The sequence below is a fragment of the Carcharhinus amblyrhynchos genome, unplaced genomic scaffold, assembly GCF_965287045.1.
Source record: "Carcharhinus amblyrhynchos unplaced genomic scaffold, sCarAmb.v2.hapA scaffold_402, whole genome shotgun sequence".
Taxonomy (NCBI): Eukaryota; Metazoa; Chordata; class Chondrichthyes; order Carcharhiniformes; family Carcharhinidae; genus Carcharhinus; species Carcharhinus amblyrhynchos.
This window is the reverse complement of record NW_027650142.1, coordinates 68621-89308: the sequence shown is the minus strand read 5'-3', so window position 1 is coordinate 89308 and position 20688 is coordinate 68621. Positions and strand designations below refer to the sequence as shown.

Sequence of the window (20688 nt, the reverse complement as noted above, 5' to 3'; positions counted from 1 at the left end):
ATGTACTTGCATTTTGAAAATCTCTAAGGCCAGAAAAAGCACCACCTTTGATCGAGACTGCACAATGCTGCCTCCTCCATTGCATTTTACAATGTTACAAACACCAAATTCTAACTTTCTGCCTCCCAGTCTACAGTTACTCTACTCAACTCGGCAACAACATGTGGCATGGTGGCACAGTGGGTTAGCACTGCTGTCTCACAGCGCCAGGGACCTGGGTTCGATTCTTGACTTCGGTCACTGTCTGTGTGGAATCTACACGTTCTCCTCCCGTGTCTGTGTGGGTTTCCTCTGGGCGCTCTGGTTTCCTCCCACAGTCCAAAGATATGCAGATTAGGTGGATTGGCCATGCTAAATTGCCCCTTAGTGTCCAAAGATGTGTAGGATAGATGGATTGGCCATGCTAAATTGCCCCTTAGTGTCCAAAGATGTGTAGGTTAGGTGGATTGGCCATGTTAAATTGCCCCTTAGTGTCCAAAGATGTGTAGGTTAGGTGGATTGGCCATGCTAAATTGCTCCTAGGGTCCAAAGATGTGTAGGTTAGGTGGATTGGCCATGCTAAATTGCCCCTTAGTGTCCAAAGATGTGTAGGTTAGGTGGATTGGCCATGTTAAATTGCCCCTTAGTGTCCAAAGATGTGTAGGTTAGGTGGATTGGCCATGTTAAATTGCTCCTAGGGTCCAAAGATGTGTAGGTTAGGGTGGATCGGCCATGCTAAATTGCCCCTTAGTGTCCAAAGATGTGTAGGTTAGGTGGATTGGCCATGTTAAATTGCTCCTAGGGTCCAAAGATGTGTAGGTTAGGTGGATTGGCCATGTTAAATTGCTCCTAGGGTCCAAAGATGTGTAGGTTAGGGTGGATCGGCCATGCTAAATTGCCCCTTAGTGTCCAAAGATGTGCCGGTTAGGGTGGATTGGCCGTGTTAAATTGACCCTGAGTGTGAGGGGGATTAGTAAGGTAAATAAGGAAGGTTATGAGGATAGGGCCTGGGTGGATTGTGGTTGGCGCTGTCTCGATGGGCCTAATGGCCTCCTTCTGCACTGTAGGGATTCGATGAAAAAAGGAATCGACTCGTCACCTTGAAGTTTGAGATTGAGCTCCCTCTTGTCAGGCTCCAGCTGCTTTATTTTCTTCTCAAAGGCATCCGCTTGGTGATTATCCGGTGATGTAGGGCTCCAGGTGTCGTTCAGGCTGCCTCGGTCAGACAGGGAGCTGGAGGAGACACAGAAACCTGTCACATGAGGCATTGATCCCAAACACAACACAAACACAGCTTTTCATTCTGTTTTGCCAGCAGTCTCTTGATCTGATAATCACCGGGCAAGGTCAAGAACCTATCCCCCATCCCTAATTGCCCCTTGAGAAGGTGGTGGGTGAGCCATCATCTTGACTGGGTTGGATTTGTGGCAGGATGGTGAGTGGCTCGGAGGGGGGAACTTGCAGGAGGTGGTGTTCCCCATGTGTCTGCTGCCCCCCCTTGTCCTTCTCGGTGGTAGAGGTGGTGGGTTTGGAAGGTGCTGTGGAAGGAGTCTTGATGAGTCGCTGCAGTGCATCTTGTAGATGGTACACACTGCTGGCACTGTGTCGGTGATGGAGGGAGTGAGTGTTTGTGGTTAGCGTGTCGATCGAGCGGGGCTGCTTTGTCCTGGATGGTGTCAAGCTTCTCGAGTGTTGTTGGGAGCCGCACCCTTCCTGGCAAGTGGGGAGTATTCCATCACACTCCTGACTTGTGTCCTTGTAGATGGTGGACAGGCTTTGGGGGGGTCAGGAGGTGAGTTACTCTCTGCAGGATTCCCAGTGGACAGGATTTGGGGGGAGTCAGGAGGTGAGTTACTCTCTGCAGGATTCACAGTGGACAGGCTTTGGGGGGGGAGTCAGGAGGTGAGTTACTCTCCGCAGGATTCCCAGTGGACAGGATTGGGGGGAGTCAGCACACAGTCACTGTCAAATCAGGAGAGATGAGGGTCTGGAATTCTACCGTCCTGGAATTGTATGGGAATCGGAGCGGGAATGGGTTAACCATGGGAAGGTGCATTGACCTCGGGTGGGATTTCAGTTTCAGGACGAGAGGGGCCATAAAATTTTTACCCCAAATTTGTCTGAAATTTAAGTTTAAAGTTTATTTATTGGTGTCACAAGTAAGGCTTACATGAACACTGCAATGAAGTTACTGTGAAAATCCCCCAGTTGCCACACTCCGGCACCTGTTTGGGTTACTGAGGGAGAATTTAGTATCCTAACCTGCATGTCTTTCAGACTGTGGGAGGAAACCGGAGCACCCGGAGGAAACCCACGCAGACACGGGGAAAATGTGCAGACTCCACACAGACAGTGACCCAAGCCGGGAATCAAACCCGGGTCCCTGGCACTGTGAGACAGCAGTGTTAACCCACTGTGTCACCGTGCCCCCGGGAATTGAACCCGGGTCCCTGGCTCTGTGAGACAGCAGTGTTAACCCACTGTGTCACCGTGCCCCTGGGAATCGAACCCGGGTCCCTGGCGCTGTGAGACAGCAGTGTTAACCCACTGTGTCACCGTGCCCCCAGGAATCGAACCCGGGTCCCTGGCTCTGTGAGACAGCAGTGTTAACCCACTGTGTCACCGTGCCCCTGGGAATCGAACCCGGGTCCCTGGCACTGTGAGGCAGCAGTGTTAACCCACTGTGTCACCGTGCCCCTGGGAATCGAACCCGGGTCCCTGGCACTGTGAGACAGCAGTGTTAACCCACTGTGTCACCGTGTCCCTGGGAATCGAACCCGGGTCCCTGGCGCTGTGAGACAGCAGTGTTAACCCACTGTGTCACCGTGCCCCCAGGAATCGAACCCGGGTCCCTGGCTCTGTGAGACAGCAGTGTTAACCCACTGTGTCACCGTGCCCCTGGGAATCGAACCCGGGTCCCTGGCACTGTGAGGCAGCAGTGTTAACCCACTGTGTCACCGTGCCCCTGGGAATCGAACCCGGGTCCCTGGCACTGTGAGGCAGCAGTGTTAACCCACTGTGTCACCGTGTCCCCGGGAATCGAACCCGGGTCCCTGGCGCTGTGAGGCAGCAGTGTTAACCCACTGTGTCACCGTGCCCCCGGGAATCGAACCCGGGTCCCTGGCACTGTGAGGCAGCAGTGTTAACCCACTGTGTCACCGTGCCCCCGGGAATCGAACCCAGGTCCCTGGCACTGTGAGGCAGCAGTGCTAACCCACTGTGTCACCGTGTTGCCAGAGGGACTGTCAATTCTGATTAAGTGAGACGTCATGTCTGCCTCAGTTGTCACTCACCAGTTGGAGGTGTAGGTGAATCCAACGAAGGGAAGATGTACTCCAGAGAATGTGCCTCGGCTGGGTGGAGGGACAGAGTCCTGAAACACACAAACGTCACAATTCCAAACCCTCAAACAGGCAGAGCAATACAATGTTACATTACTGGCACAGGTATTAATGAATGGACGCGGAAAGGTCATATCCACAGAGCACAACACTCCCAGGACAGGTACAGCATGGGGTTAGATACAGAGTAAAGCTCCATCTACACTGTCCCCATCAAACACTCCCAGGACAGGTACAGCACGGGGTTAGATACAGACTAAAGCTCCCTCTACACTGTCCCCCCATCAAACACTCCCAGGACAGGTACAGCACGGGGTTAGATACAGAGTAAAGCTCCCTCTACACTGTCCCCCATCAAACACTCCCAGGACAGGGACAGCACGGGGTTAGATACAAAATAAAGCTCCCTCTACACTGTCCCCATCAAACACTCCCAGGACAGGTACAGCACGGGGTTAGATACAGAGTAAAGCTCCCTCTACACTGTCCCCCATCAAACACTCCCAGGACAGGGACAGCACGGGGTTAGATACAAAATAAAGCTCCCTCTACACTGTCCCCATCAAACACTCCCAGGACAGGTACAGCACGGGGTTAGATACAGAGTAAAGCTCCCTCTACACTGTCCCCCCATCAAACACTCCCAAGACAGGTACAGCACGGGGTTAGATACAGAGTAAAGCTCCCTCTACACTGTCCCCCATCAAACACTCCCAGGACAGGTACAGCACGGGGTTAGATACAGAGTAAAGCTCCCTCTACACTGTCCCCCATCAAACACTCCCAGGACAGGTACAGCACGGGGTTAGATACAGAGTAAAGCTCCCTCTACACTGTCCCCCATCAAACACTCCCAGGACAGGTACAGCACAGGGTTAGATACAGAGTAAAGCTGCATCCTTTAGGGAAGATGGGACAACTGTTGAAATAATGCACCATTCTCAGCCTTGATCATGACCATTTATATTCCCTTGTCTTTTTGTGTGTTCCAGCCCTACCAATTACAGCTCTCCCACGTCTTAGTAGAAATCTTGGGTCACTGTCTGTGCAGAGTCTGCACGTTCTCCCCGTGTCTGCGTAGGTTTCCTCCGGGTGCTCCGGTTTCCTCCCACAGTCCAAAGGTTAGGTGGATTGGCCGTGCTAAATTGCCCCTTACAGTTCAGGGAACGAGCTTGGGTAAATGTATGCAGTGACGGGAATAGGTCCTGGTGGGATTGTGGTCGGCGCAGACTGGATGGGCCAAATGGCCTCCTTCTGCAATGTAGGGATTCTATAATTGTCTTCCGCTCTGACGAAGGATCATCCAGACTGGAAATGTTGGCTCTATTCTCTCCTCACAGATGCTGTCAGACCCGCTGAGATTTTCCAGTGATTCTCTGTGTTTGTTTCAGATTCCGGCATCTGAAGTATTTTCCGTTTGTCAAGGGGATTGGAAAGGGAATACGAGGTCGGGTGGAAGACTGGACCACGGCCTTAGTCAATGGTGGAGCAAGCTTGATGGGCTGACTGGCCTCATTACTACTCCGATATACTTCTGCTGGAGTCTATAAGAGTGAGGGGTGAGTTGATTCAAGTACATTAGTTTCTGAACAGTCTCAACAAGGTGGATGGGGAAAGGGGTCAGTCCAGAATGAGGGGGGTACTGGTTTAATATTGAACCTTTAACAGCGAATAGGATATTTGATTCATTATTGTCATATGTATTGGGACACAGTGAAAAGTATTGTTTCTTGCGCATCATACAGACAAAGCATACCGTTCATAGAGAAAGAGAGAGTGCAGAATGTAGTGTTACAGTCACAGCGAGGGTGTAGAGAAAGGTCAGCTTAATATAAGGTGGGTCTATCCAAAAGTCTGACAGCAGCAGGGAAGAAGCTGTTCTTGAGTCGGTCGGTACGTGACCTCAGACTTTTGTATCTTTTTCCCGACGGAAGAAGGTGGAAGAGAGAATGTCCGGGGTGTGTGGGGTCCTTAATTATGCTGGTTGCTTTTCCCTGAGGCAGTGGGAAGTGTAGACAGAGTTAATGGATGGGAGGCTGGTTTAACTTTTCTTCTGCCCGAGGGTTGTACCACTTTGGAAATCTCTGCCTCAGGCGCTGGTGGAGGGCGGGGTCACTGAATATTTTTTAAGGCAGAGTTGGATACATTCTTGTTAAATGAGGGAATCAAAGGTGGGAGGTGGAATCTGATTTATTATTGACATGTGTACTAGTGCACAGTGAAAAGTATTGTTTCTTGCACGAGATACAGACAAAGGATACCATTCATAGAGAAGGAAAGGAGAGGGTGCAGAATGTAGTGTTACAGTCACAGCGAGAGTGTAGAGAAAGATCAACTTAATGTGAGGTAGGTCCATTCAAAAGTCTGACAGCAGCAGGGAAGAAGCTGTTCTTGCGTTTTTAAGCTTAAGTTTATTTATTAGTGTCACAAGTAGACTTACATTAACACTGCAATGAAGTTCCTGTGAAAATCCCCTAGTCACCACACTCTGGCGCCTGTTTGGGTTACACTGAGGGAGAACTTACCACCTAACCAGCATGTATTTCAGACTGTGGGAGGAAACCGGAGCACCCGGAGAAAACCCACGCAGACACAGGGAGAATGTGCAGTCTCCACACATACAGCGACCAAGCCAAGAATCGAACCCGGGTCCCTGGCTCTGTGAGGCAGCAGTGCTAACCCACTGTGTCACCGTGCCCCCGGGAATCGAACCCGGGTCCCTGGCGCTGTGAGACAGCAGTGCTAACCCACTGTGACACCGTGCCCCCGGGAATCGAACCCCGGTCCCTGGCACTGTGGGACAGCAGTGTTAACCCACTGTGTCACCGGGAATCGAACCCGGGTCCCTGGCTCTGTGAGACAGCAGTGTTAACCCACTGTGTCACCGTGCCCCTGGGAATCGAACCCGGGTCCCTGGCTCTGTGAGACAGCAGTGTTAACCCACTGTGTCACCGTGTCCCCGGGAATCGAACCCGGGTCCCTGGCGCTGTGAGACAGCAGTGTTAACCCACTGTGTCACCGTGTCCCCGGGAATCGAACCCGGGTCCCTGGCGCTGTGAGACAGCAGTGCTAACCCACTGTGTCACCGTGTCCCCGGGAATCGAACCCGGGTCCCTGGCGCTGTGAGGCAGCAGTGTTAACCCACTGTGTCACCGTGTCCCCGGGAATCGAACCCGGGTCCCTGGCGCTGTGAGACAGCAGTGCTAACCCACTGTGTCACCGTGTCCCCGGGAATCGAACCCGGGTCCCTGGCGCTGTGAGGCAGCAGTGTTAACCCACTGTGTCACCGTGCCCCCAGGAATCGAACCCGGGTCCCTGGCTCTGTGAGGCAGCAGTGCTAACCCACTGTGACACCGTGCCCCCGGGAATCGAACCCCGGTCCCTGGCACTGTGGGACAGCAGTGTTAACCCACTGTGTCACCGTGCCCCCGGGAATCGAACCCCGGTCCCTGGCACTGTGGGACAGCAGTGTTAACCCACTGTGTCACCGTGCCCCCGGAAATCGAACCCCGGTCCCTGGCACTGTGGGACAGCAGTGTTAACCCACTGTGTCACCGTGTCCCCGGGAATCGAACCCGGGTCCCTGGCGCTGTGAGGCAGCAGTGTTAACCCACTGTGTCACCGTGTCCCCGGGAATCGAACCCGGGTCCCTGGCGCTGTGAGACAGCAGTGTTAACCCACTGTGTCACCGTGTCCCCGGGAATCGAACCCGGGTCCCTGGCGCTGTGAGACAGCAGTGTTAACCCACTGTGTCACCGTGTCCCCGGGAATCGAACCCGGGTCCCTGGCGCTGTGAGACAGCAGTGTTAACCCACTGTGTCACCGTGCCCCTGGGAATCGAACCCGGGTCCCTGGCGCTGTGAGACAGCAGTGTTAACCCACTGTGTCACCGTGCCCCCGGGAATCGAACCCGGGTCCCTGGCGCTGTGAGACAGCAGTGTTAACCCACTGTGTCACCGTGCCCCTGGGAATCGAACCCGGGTCCCTGGCGCTGTGAGACAGCAGTGTTAACCCACTGTGCCACCTATATGTTTGTCAGCCTCCTGTGAGAGCCTTTGATCACCAGTCTCAGTGTCCCACAAGGAGGTGAATTGACCGGAATTCGATGGGGGCTCTCGGTCTCCTGGCCACACCTCCCCTTGGCCCGGTGCGCCCCATGCAGCGCCGCGACTCACCGCTGTCTTTAATGCATCGTCATCCACATCAAAGTTGGAGGTGTCGGTGGGGCTGGTGACCTCGGGGATGTAGGGCGGGGGGAGGTCGCGGATGTGGTGCCAGTCAATGCCGGTGAAGAACGGGTGCTCCTGCAGGTCGGTGATACCCGCCTGGCCCAGCCGCCTGTCCTTGCTGCAGACCAACTTAGCGATCAGGTCCCTGGCGGACTCCGACACGTCACTGATATCCGGTGGGAATGCCAGCTTATCCTGCAGAGGGGAAGAGGGAACAAGACAGGAGGGCGAACTGTTATCCGGGGCCACAGCATTCCAACAACATCGGATCTTTTATACCAGGCCTCAAACGGAGAGACTGGGCAGCACAGCCAGTAGAACGTCAGACTTGTAACCCGAGGGTCCAGGGTTTAATTCTCTGCACGGCCTCTGCCAGTTCCCCACACGTAAATAACTGAGCACTTTACCATTTCTCAAAGTGCTTTGCATGATTCTCCAACAACTTATATTTATATAATGCCCTCAGTCTCACGGAATCCCTTTGGTGCAGAAGGAGGCCATTTGGCCCACCGAGTCTGCACCAACTCTCCGACAGAGCATTCCAACCAAGACCTATCCCCCTCACCTACATATTCACTCTCCTAATCTACACGTATTTGGACATGAAGAATCTATTTAGCATGGCCAATCCAAGTAACCCACACATCTTTGGACACTAAGGGGCAATTTAGCATGGCCAATCCACCCTAACCTACACATCTTTGGACACTAAGGGGCAATTTAGCATGGCCAATCCGCCTAACCTGCACATCTTTGGACACTAAGGGACAATTTAGCATGGCCAGTCCACCTAACCTACACATCTTTGGACTGTGAGAGAAAACCGGAGCACCCGGAGGAAACCCATGCAGACACGGGGAGAGCTTGCAGTCTCCACACAGACAGTGACCCAAGCCGGGAATCGAACCCAGGCTCCCTGGCACTGTGAGGCAGCAGCGCTAACCCACTGTGCCGCTGTGCTGTCCCTGTTCTGTGTAGCCTAGTTTATTAATTCCAGTGCAAGTAATCACATCTCATCCCCTACCCACCTGGTGGTTCATGATTTTGCCGTAAGTCTCCACCAGTGACTCCGCGTAGAAAGGGGTCTCTCCAAACAGTAGCTCGTACATGCAGACCCCCAGGGACCACCAGTCACACTCTGAGCCGTACTTGCCCTTGCCATCTTCCATCGCCTGCAGAATCTCTGGGGAGATGTAATCTGGAGTCCCGACCGCCATCGAGGTTTCGACCTGTCGCAGAGATAAGGTCCCCAGGCATGAGGAGACAATATGTTCACAGTTCATCCCTCAAGGAGACAGAGAAAAGGGGAGTGAGGGGGAGGGTGGGATTAGACCGGGTGGGATATTAAAGGGTGCGGGGAGTGAGGGGGGAGAGTGGGATTAGACTGGGTGGGATATTAAAGGGTGAGGGGAGTGAGGGGGGAGAGTGGGATTAGACTGGGTGGGATATTAAAGGGTGTGGGGAGTGAGGGGGAGAGTGGGATTAGACTGGGTGGGATATTAAAGGGTGAGGGGAGTGAGGGGGGAGAGTGGGATATTAAAGGGTGCGGGGAGTGAGGGGGAGAGTGGGATTAGACTGGGTGGGATATTAAAGGGTGCGGGGAGTGAGGGGGGAGAGTGGGATTAGACTGGGTGGGATATTAAAGGGTGCGGGGAGTGAGGGGGGAGAGTGGGATTAGGCTGGGTGGGATATTAAAGGGTGAGGGGAGTGAGGGGGGAGAGTGGGATTAGACTGGGTGGGATATTAAAAGGGTGCGGGGAGTGAGGGGGAGAGTGGGATTAGACTGGGTGGGATATTAAAAGGGTGCGGGGAGTGAGGGGGAGAGTGGGATTAGACTGGGTGGGATATTAAAGGGTGCGGGGAGTGAGGGGGAGAGTGGGATTAGACTGGGTGGGATATTAAAGGGTGCGGGGAGTGAGGGGGGAGAGTGGGATTAGACTGGGTGGGATATTAAAGGGTGCGGGGAGTGAGGGGGAGAGTGGGATTAGACTGGGTGGGATATTAAAGGGTGTGGGGAGGGGGGGAGTGGGATTAGACTGGGTGGGATATTAAAGGGTGCGGGGAGTGAGGGGGAGAGTGGGATTAGACTGGGTGGGATATTAAAGGGTGAGGGGAGATTAGACCTCATAAGAGTGAGGGATTTGTCTGGATTGGAGTCAGGTGTCTGTGTGAGAGTTGGGGAATGGTGAGGTGAAAGATGATAGAATCCTACAATGCAGAAAGAGGCCATTTGGCCCATCGAGTCCACACCGACCACAATCGCACCAACAGGCCCTATTCCCATAACTCCATGTATTTACCCTAGCTATTCCCCTTGACACTAAGGGGCAATTTAGCACGGCCAATCCACCTAACACACAAATCTTTGGAGTGTGGGAGGAAACCGGAGCACCCGGAGGAAACCCACACAGACACTTGTAGGACACGCAGACTCTGCACAGACAGTGACCCAAACCGGGAATCGAACCCGGGTCCCTGGCGCTGTGAGGCAGCAGTGTTAACCCACTGTGTCACCGTGCCCCCGGGAATCGAACCCGGGTCCCTGGCACTGTGAGACAGCAGTGTTAACCCACTGTGTCACCGTGCCCCTGGGAATCGAACCTGGGTCCCTGGCACTGCGAGACAGCAGTGTTAACCCACTGTGTCACCGTGCCCCCGGGAATCGAACCCGGGTCCCTGGCACTGCGAGACAGCAGTGTTAACCCACTGTGTCACCGTGCCCCCGGGAATCGAACCCAGGTCCCTGGTGCTGTGAGACAGCAGTGCTAACCCACTGTGTCACCGTGCCCCTGGGAATCGAACCCGGGTCCCTGGCACTGCGAGACAGCAGTGTTAACCCACTGTGTCACCGTGCCCCCGGGAATCGAACCCGGGTCCCTGGCACTGTGAGGGAGCAGTGCTAACCCACTGTGTCACCGTGCCCCCGGGAATCGAACCCGGGTCCCTGGCTCTGTGAGACAGCAGTGTTAAACCACTGTGTCACCGTGCCCCTGGGAATCGAACCCGGGTCCCTGGCGCTGTGAGACAGCAGTGTTAACCCACTGTGTCACCGTGCCCCCGGGAATCGAACCCGGGTCCCTGGCTCTGTGAGACAGCAGTGTTAACCCACTGTGTCACCGTGCCCCCGGGAATCGAACCCGGGTCCCTGGCTCTGTGAGACAGCAGTGTTAACCCACTGTGTCACCGTGCCCCCGGGAATCGAACCCGGGTCACTGGCTCTGTGAGACAGCAGTGTTAACCCACTGTGTCACCGTGCCCCCGGGAATCGAACCCGGGTCCCTGGCTCTGTGAGACAGCAGTGTTAACCCACTGTGTCACCGTGCCCCCGGGAATCGAACCCGGGTCCCTGGCACAGTGAGGGAGCAGTGCTAACCCACTGTGTCACCATGCTGCCCTTGGAGTGTATACTCACCGTCCCATCAGGCCCGAGTTGCAGACAGGATCCAAAGTCGGCCAACCTGACATGTCCATTCATGTCAATTAAAATATTGTCTGGTTTAATGTCTCTGGAAGGAAAGGAACTCGATATTAAACCACTGGAAGCTCAGAACAGGCCATTCGGCCCCTCACAACGTTTCTACCCTCAAGAGACTGATTCACACCCTAACTCAGCTTGGGTCTATGACATATCATCAGAAGTATTTTTCTTCCTTTATTAGTGTCACGAATCGGCTTACATTAACACTGCAATGAAGTTACTGTGAAATTCCCCTAGTCACCACACTCCGGCACCTGTTCGGGTTACACTGAGGGAGAATTTAGCACCTAACCTGCTCATCTTTGGACACTAAGGGGTAATTTAGCATGGCCAATCCACCCTAACCTGCACATCTTTGGACACTAAGGGACAATTTAGCATGGCCAATCCACCTAACCTACACATCTTTGGGCACTAAGGGACAATTTAGCATGGCCAATCCACCTAACCTACACATCTTTGGGCACTAAGGGACAATTTAGCATGGCCAATCCACCTAACCTGCACATCTTTGGGCACTAAGGGACAATTTAGCATGGCCAATCCACCCTAACCTACACATCTTTGGGCACTAAGGGGCAATTTAGCACGGCCAATCCACCCTAACCTACACATCTTTGGACACTAAGGGACAATTTAGCATGGCCAATCCACCCTAACCTACACATCTTTGGGCACTAAGGGGCATTATGCTGATGAATTGGGAAGGCTCAGCTCCATACCTGTGTACATAGTTGAGTTGGTGGATGGAGTGAATGGCCAACACCATCTCTGCGATGTAGAAACGCGCCATGTCTTCCGGGAGGCGGTCCTCAAATTTACTGAGCAGAGTTAGAAGGTCACCCCCAACGTAGTAATCCATCACCAGGTACTGAGGAAATAAGAGACACTCCGAGCTTAGACACATCGACAGCAACACTGAAATACAGACACTACCTTACTCCTGCCTCTCTCACCATCTCAGGACATCGAGATACATTTCACAGCCACAGCCTACTTCTGAGAGTTATTTTCACTGTTCTCATGTCAGAAAGCAGTTATTTAACACACAGCCAAATCCCACAAACCACAATGTGGTGATGTCCCAGATCATCTGTGGCACTCACAATATTTTGTGATTTCAGGAAGGAATTAGATATCACTCTTGGGGCTAACGGGGTCAAGGGATATGGGGGGAAGGGGGCGGATCAGGATATTGAATTGGATGATCAGCCAGGATCAGAATGAATGGGGGAGCAGGATCGAAGGGCCGAATGGCCTCCTGCTTCGAGTTTCTCTTTTTCTATGACCCTCTGAAAGAGCAGCGCTCCCTCAGCTCTGACCCTCCCACAGTGCGGCGCTCCCTCAGCACTGACCCTCCCACAGTGCAGCGCTCCCTCAGCACTGACCCTCCCGCAGTGCGGCGCTCCCTCAGCACTGACCCTCCCACAGTGCGGCGCTCCCTCAGCTCTGACCCTCCCACAGTGCGGCGCTCCCTCAGCACTGACCCTCCCACAGTGCAGCGCTCCCTCAGCACTGACCCTCCCACAGTGCGGCGCTCCCTCAGCACCGACCCTCCCACAGTGCGGCACGATTTAGCGGAGAGAGAGTGTGCTACCCGACTGATTCAAGCTGGCATTGTTGTGGAATCCACCGCTCTCCATCAGCAAGCCCCCCTGAAGCTGCAGCTTTCAGACTCACCAGGTACTGCTCATCCTGGAAGGCGTAATGCAGGGTTGTGATCCATTGGTTATCTCCTTTTACCAATATGTCTCTCTCCTCTCGGAAACAGGCAGTCTGTAAACAAAAACGCAATACTTTAAATGGGGAAGAAAAGCAGGCAACATTGGAACAGGGAAGGGAATTTCGGAAAAACACCCCCTGCCATCTCCCCACATTCCCTCATCCGTATTTCTCCTGATATTCCAGACTTTTTACAACAATCTAGCACTGTACTGGTATGTGCATATGTGTGTGGGAGAGACAGTGAGAGTGAACATGGGCATGGGAGAGAGAGAGAGAGAGAGCGTGTCTGTGCACAAGAGAGTGCACATGCGAGAGAGCAGGTGTGAGAGAGTACATGCAAGAGAGAGTGTGCGAGGGAGGGCACATGAGACAGAGTGTGAGAGAAAGTGTATGAGAGAGTGTGTAACAGGGAGGATATGAGGGAGAGTGTGCCTGTGTGAGAGAGAGAGTGTGTCAGTGAGAGAGAGAGTGTGCCTGTGTGAGAGAGAGAGTGTGTCAGTGAGAGAGAGAGTGTGCCTGTGTGAGAGAGAGAGAGTGTGCCTGTGTGAGAGAGAGAGAGTGTGCCTGTGAGACAGAGAGTGTGCCTGTGAGACAGAGAGTGTGTCAGTGAGAGAGAGAGTGTGTCAGTGAGAGAGAGAGTGTGTCAGTGAGAGAGAGAGTGTGTCAGTGAGAGAGAGTGTGCCTGTGTGAGAGAGAGTGTGCCTGTGTGAGAGAGAGAGAGTGTGTCAGTGAGAGAGAGTGTGCCTGTGTGAGAGAGATTTGATTTGATTTTTTACTGTCACATGTATTGGGACAGTGAAAAGCATTGGTTCTTGCGTGCTGTATAGATAAAGCATACCGTTCATAAGAACATAAGAAACAGAAGCAGGAGGAGGCCATCTAGCCTCTCGAGCCTGCCCTACCATTTGGATTTTAACCTGGTGTTGTGAGACTTCTTACTGTAACAGTGTGAATGCTGCCTATGTCCTGGACTGGCTGGGATCAGGCCAGAATTGCCTCTCCTGGTGGCAGTATTTACTAACCTCTGCTCTCTTTAACATCTCCCACTTGTGGAGGATTTTCATCGCGTAAACATTCTCCGAATTCTTTAATTTTACCACAGCGACCTGGAGAGGTGAGGGGGAAAGGAAAAGGTTACAAATACTGACAGAAGTCCTATTCCCCTCTCTCCAACCCAGTGCATCACTGAGTCCTCCCACCCTCTGCAGACCTGCAGTTGGGGTTTGGTTTACCGATTCAAGGATAAAACATCTAGGCCTCGCAAAGTCACAGCTGAGATCACCTACCCCATGGGAGTCCGTACCCCAGTGAGAGTCAGTGTGTGTGGGACCCCGTACCCCAGTGAGAGTCAGTGTGTGTGTGGGACCCGTACCCCAGTGAGAGTCAGTGTGTGTGGGAGCCGTACCCCAGTGAGAGTCAGTGTGTGTGGGACCCGTACCCCAGTGAGAGTCAGTGTGTGTGGGACCCGTACCCCAGTGAGAGTCAGTGTGTGTGGGACCCGTACCCCAGTGAGAGTCAGTGTGTGTGGGACCCTGTACCCCAGTGAGAGTTAGTGTGTGTGGAACCCGTATCCCAGTGAGAGTCAGTGTGTGTGGGACCCGTACCCCAGTGAGAGTCAGTGTGTGTGGAACCCGTATCCCAGTGAGAGTCAGTGTGTGTGGGACCCCGTACCCCAGTGAGAGTCAGTGTGTGTGGGAGCCGTACCCCAGTGAGAGTCAGTGTGTGTGGGACCCCGTACCCCAGAGTGAGTCAGTGTGTGTGGGAGCCGTACCCCAGTGAGAGTCAGTGTGTGTGGGACCCGTACCCCAGTGAGAGTCAGTGTGTGTGGGACCCGTACCCCAGTGAGAGTCAGTGTGTGTGGGACCCCGTACCCCAGAGAGAGTCAGTGTGTGTGGGACCCGTACCCCAGAGAGAGTCAGTGTGTGTGGGTCCCGTACCCCAGTGAGAGTCAGTGTGCGTGGGACCCGTACCCCAGTGAGAGTCAGTGTGTGTGTGGGACCCGTACCCCAGTGAGAGTCAGTGTGTGTGTGGGAGCCGTACCCCAGTGAGAGTCAGTGTGTGTGGGAGCCGTACCCCAGTGAGAGTCAGTGTGTGTGGGACCCCGTACCCCAGTGAGAGTCAGTGTGTGTGGGAGCCGTACCCCAGTGAGAGTCAGTGTGTGTGAGACCCGTACCCCAGTGAGAGTAAGAAAGGCAGAGAGAACTATAAAAAGGAGATGTATGATGAGTGATAATGAAAGAGAGAAACAGAGAGAGAGGGAAGTCCCGCCCCTGAGAGATACAGATTGAGATATGGGGTGATGTGTTGTTTTATCTCCAGCATCTGATCAATAATTAGCATTGTAACCCAGAGCAGAGTAGGGCAGTGAATGTGAAAGTAAAGCCAGTTCGTGTCTGATATCCATCGAGAATGAAGCAGGCAGTTCCTGCTCCATAACATGGCCTTTGTTACTGAGACAAGTCCCACGGCGCCAGTCCACAGGTGACCGCACCCCGTGTGTCTGGCTCAAATCCACTGCTGTCCCTGCTCTCCAACGGGAGCTCAGCACTGGACACAGCACGTGGGGGGTGGGGGGCGGGTGGGCCTGCCTCTCTGTCACCCAGGCTTTTGGAGGGGGAGAGACCCAGGTGAGAGACTCTGGTCATTGCTTCTCATGGTTCCCGTAGGCTTACCCCCTCCCCCGTTCCTCCTCCCAGATCCTCTGCCCCCTTACCTCCCCGAATGCCCCGCGCCCGATGACCTTCAGAAACTCAAAGTCATCCCGTTGAAGGCGGATTTCCTTTAGCTTTTTGACAAAGGGAGTAACTGGGGAGAGAAAGAGAGAGAAGAAAAGACACAGAATTTAAAATATTGACATCTTCCAGCCCGGCCATATCTGCTACAACTCTCACCAAGTTTCACAGATGCAGTAAGAAGTCTCACAACTCCAGGTTCAAGTCCAACAGATTTATTTGGTATCACGAGCTTTCACATCGCTGCTCCTTCATCAGATGCTGCATAGAAAGCATCCTTTCTGGTTGTATCACAGCTTGGTCTGGGCTCCTGCTCTGCCCAAGACCGCAAGGAACTACAAAGGGTTGTGAATGTAGCCCAGTTCATCAGGCAAACCAGCATCCCATCCATTGACTCTGTCTACACTTCCCGCTGTCTCGGGGAAAAGCAGCCGGCATAATCAAGGACCCCACGCACCCCGGACATTCTCTCTTCCACCTTCTTCCGTCGGGAAAAAGATACAAAAGTCTGAGGTCCCGTACCGACCGACTCAAGAACAGCTTCTTCCCTGCTGCTGTCAGACTTTTGAATGGACCTACCTTGCATTAAGCTGATCTTTCTCTACACCCTCGCCGTGACTGTAACACTACATTCTGCACCCTCTCCTTCCCTTCTCTATGAACAGTATGCTTTGTCTGTATAGCACAAGAAACAACACTTTTCACTGTATGTTAATACTTGCAACAATAATAAATCAAATCAAATCAAACCTCTGGGGAACTGGACAGGGTCAATGCTGAGCAGTTGTTTCCCCCTTGTGGGAGACTCCAGAGGGACATCAGGCAGCACAGGTGGCCCAGTGGATTAGCACTGCTGCCTCACAGCACCCAGGGACCCGGGTTCACACAGTGGGTTAGCGCTGCTGCCTCACAGCGCCCAGGGACCCGGGTTCACACAGTGGGTTAACGCTGCTGCCTCACAGCGCCCAGGGACCCGGGTTCACACAGTGGATTAGCACTGCTGTCTCACAGCGCCCAGGGACCCGGGTTCACACAGTGGGTTAGCGCTGCTGCCTGACAGCGCCCAGGGACCCAGGTTCACACAGTGGGTTAGCGCTGCTGTCTCACAGCGCCCAGGGACCCGGGTTCACACAGTGGGTTAGCGCTGCTGCCTGACAGCGCCCAGGGACCCAGGTTCACACAGTGGGTTAGCACTGCTGTCTCACAGCGCCCAGGGACCCGGGTTCACACAGTGGGTTAGCGCTGCTGTCTCACAGCGCCCAGGGACCCGGGTTCACACAGTGGGTTAGCACTGCTGTCTCACAGCGCCCAGGGACCCGGGTTCACACAGTGGGTTAGCACTGCTGTCTCACAGCGCCCAGGGACCCGGGTTCACACAGTGGGTTAGCGCTGCTGTCTCACAGCGCCCAGGGACCCGGCTTCACACAGTGGGTTAGCGCTGCTGCCTCACAGCGCCCAGGGACCCGGGTTCACACAGTGGATTAGCGCTGCTGTCTCACAGCGCCCAGGGACCCGGCTTCACACAGTGGGTTAGCACTGCTGTCTCTCAGTGCCCAGGGACCCGGGTTCACACAGTGGGTTAGCACCGCTGCCTCACAGCGTCGGGGAGCCAGGTTCGATTCCCGGCTTGGGTCACTGTCTGTGTGGAGTCTGCACGTTCTCCCTGTGTCTGTATGGGTTTCACCCCACAATCTGAAAGATGTGCTGGTTAGATGCTAAATTCTCCCTCAGTGTAACCCGAACAGGCGCCGGAGTCTGGTGGCTGGGGGATTTCCACAGTAGCTTCATTGCAGTGTTAATGTGACCCCAGCGTCAGTGAAAGAACGGCCGATATATTTCCAAGTCGGGATGGTGAGTGGCATGGAGGGGGAACTTGCAGGTGGTGGTGTTCCCCATGTGTCTCTGCCCTGGACAACATTCAGGCTGGAGCACTTATGCCACACAACTGCCAAACAATGACCATCTCCAAGAGAGAATCTAATCATCTCCCATTGACATTCACTGGCATTACCATCACTGAATCCCCTACTATCAACATCCTGGGGGTTACCATCACTGAATCCCCCCCCTATCAACATCCTGGGGGTTACCATCACTGAATCCCCCCACTATCAACATCCTGGGGGTTACCATCACTGAATCCCCCCCCCACTATCAACATCCTGGGGGTTACCATCACTGAATCCCCCCCACTATCAACATCCTGGGGGTTACCATCACTGAATCCCCCCCACTATCAACATCCTGGGGGTTACCATCACTGAATCCCCCCCACTATCAACATCCTGGGGGTTACCATCACTGAATTCCCCCCCCACTATCAACATCCTGGGGGTTACCATCACTGAATCCCCCCCACTATCAACATCCTGGGGGTTACCATCACTGAATCCCCCCCACTATCAACATCCTGGGGGTTACCATCACTGAATCTCCCCCACTATCAACATCCTGGGGGTTACCATTGACCAGAAACTGAACTGGACCCAAACATATAAATTCCATGGCTCCCAGAGCAGGTCAGTGAGTGGGAATCCTGCGGAGAGTAACTCACCTCCTGACTCCCCCCCAAATCCTGTCCACTGGGAATCCTGCGGAGAGTAACTCACCTCCTGACTCCCCGCCAAAGCCTGTCCACCATCTACAAGGACTCAGGTCAGGAGTGTGATGGAATACTCCCCACTTGCCTGGATGGGTGCGGCTCCCAACAACACTCGAGAAGCTCGACACCATCCAGGTCAAAGCAGTCCCACTCGATCGACACGCTAACCACAAACACTCACTCCCTCCATCACTGACGCTCAGTGCCAGCAGTGAGTACCATCTACAAGATGCACTGCAGCAACTCATCAAGGCTCCTTCGACAGTACCTTCCAAACCCACCACCTCTACCACCTAGAAGGACAAGGCAGGGGGTAGCAGACACATGGGGAGCACCACCAGCTGCAAGCCCCCTCCGAGCCACTCACCGGGTTCGATTCCCGGGGACACGGTGACACAGTGGGTTAACACTGCTGCCTCACAGCGCCAGGGACCCGGGTTCGATTCCCGGGGGGCACGGTGACACAGTGGGTTAACACTGCTGTCTCACAGCGCCAGGGACCCGGGTTCGATTCCCGGGGGCACGGTGACACAGTGGGTTAACACTGCTGCCTCACAGCGCCAGGGACCTGGGTTCGATTCCCGGGGGCACGGTGACACAGTGGGTTAACACTGCTGCCTCACAGCACCAGGGACCTGGGTTCGATTCCCGGGGCACGGTGACACAGTGGGTTAACACTGCCCCCTCACAGCACCAGGGACCTGGGTTCGATTCCCGGGGGCACGGTGACACAGTGGGTTAACACTGCCCCCTCACAGCACCAGGGACCTGGGTTCGATTCCCGGGGGCACGGTGACACAGTGGGTTAACACTGCTGCCTCACAGCACCAGGGACCTGGGTTCGATTCCCGGGGCACGGTGACACAGTGGGTTAACACTGCTGCCTCACAGCACCAGGGACCTGGGTTCGATTCCCGGGGGCACGGGGACACAGTGGGTTAACACTGCTGTCTCACAGCGCCAGGGACCTGGGTTCTATTCCTGGGGGCACGGTGACACAGTGGGTTAACACTGCTGTCTCACAGCGCCAGGGACCCGGGTTCGATTCCTGGGGGCACGGTGACACAGTGGGTTAACACTGCTGTCTCACAGCGCCAGGGAGCCGGGTTCCATTCCTGGCTCGGGTAACTGTCTGTGCAGAGTTTGCACATTCTCCCCGTGTCTGTGTGGGCTTCCTCTGGGTGCTCCGGTTTCCTCCCACAGTCCAAATATGAGCAGGTTGGGTGAAATGGCTGTGCTAAATTGCCCTTAGTGTCGAAAGACGTATAGGTTACGTGGATTGGCCATGCTAAATTGCCCCTTGCTGTCAGGGGGGATTAGCAGGGTACACGTGTGGTTTTATGGGAATAGGACGGTTGGTGCAGACATGATGGGCTGAATGGCCTCCTTGTGCACTGTGGTGATTGTATAATCCTCTGACCGGTGGCCGTGGCCTGTTTTTAAAGTACATCCACCTGATGGGGCTGTTTGAGATATCTCAGTCGAAAGGCGGGGTTGTATTCCTGGCCGGGATTCGAGCAGTTGGGGCGAAGCTCGAAGCTGCAAACTCTCACTCAGAGACTCAGGATCGATTCCTGAGATAGGGAATCTTCCCTGGAACTCTCACCTCGGGGCTGTCAATCACCAGGAGCTGGATTGCCAAGGCAACGATATTTTACAAGCCAAAGAAACAAAACACAAACAGTCTTTCCTCTATCCTAAGCTGGCTCCCACTCTGTGAGCCAGTGAACAGGGTGGGGCACCTTCAGTCCCTCTCAGTTTACATTCCTGTAGACATGTGCTAACTGATTAAACTTGCTAAGCAGGGAGGTTACCTACACACAACTTCTCTCCTACACCTCACAACAACCCTAGGTTCAGAAAGAGTTTATTCCTGATAAAAATATCCATTGGCCCTCAAAATAAAAGGCCCACCTCCACTCCCCAGCCCCTCCCAGAGTCCTCCACAAGTTTAGAATCATAGGACCCTACAGTGCAAAAGGAGGCCATTCAGCCCATCGAGTTTGCACCGACCACAATCCCACCCAGGCCCTATCCCCATAACCTCATCTATTTACCCTAGCTAGTACCCCTGACACTAAGGGGCAATTTAGCATGGCCAATCCACCTGACCTACACATCTTTGGACACTAAGGAACAATTTAGCACGGCCAATCCACCTAACCCGCACATCTTTAGACACTAAAGGGCAATTTAGCATGTCCAATCCATCTAGCCCACTCATCTTTAGACACTAAGGGGCAATTTAGTACGGCCAATCCACCTAACCCGTACATCTTTGGACACTAAGGGGCAATTTAGTATGGCCAATCCACCTAATCTCACATCTTTGGACACTGAGGGGCAATTTAGCATGGCCAATCAACTTAAACAAAATAAACTACAAAGGGTAGTGAATGTAGCCCAATCCATTACTCCAAACCAGCCTTCCATCCACTGACTCTGTCTACACTTCTCGCTGCCTCGGGAAAACCAGTCAGCATAATTAAAGACCCCACGCACCCCGGACATTCTGTCTTCTACCTTCTTCTGTCAGGAAAAAGATACAAAAGTCTGAGATCACGCACCAATAGACTCAAGAACAGTCTCTTCATAGAGTCAT

General features: G+C 53.9%; 1 protein-coding gene across 2 annotated transcripts in view; it reads right to left on the bottom strand.

The window, feature by feature from the left end:
- The window catches only part of LOC145339320 (serine/threonine-protein kinase MRCK alpha-like), an 82412-nt gene that overhangs the window by 51869 nt on the left and 9855 nt on the right, over positions 1 to 20688 (bottom strand). For both annotated transcript variants that reach the window (XM_080183746.1, XM_080183747.1), the window contains exons 2-10: positions 15466 to 15557; positions 13775 to 13858; positions 12708 to 12803; positions 11750 to 11898; positions 10962 to 11055; positions 8578 to 8778; positions 7496 to 7744; positions 3273 to 3352; positions 1079 to 1212 (exon numbers count right to left, since the gene is read on the bottom strand). In XM_080183746.1, coding sequence (XP_080039872.1) covers positions 1079 to 1212; positions 3273 to 3352; positions 7496 to 7744; positions 8578 to 8778; positions 10962 to 11055; positions 11750 to 11898; positions 12708 to 12803; positions 13775 to 13858; positions 15466 to 15557 — 1179 coding nt within the window. The remainder of the gene's footprint in view (positions 1 to 1078; positions 1213 to 3272; positions 3353 to 7495; positions 7745 to 8577; positions 8779 to 10961; positions 11056 to 11749; positions 11899 to 12707; positions 12804 to 13774; positions 13859 to 15465; positions 15558 to 20688) is intronic.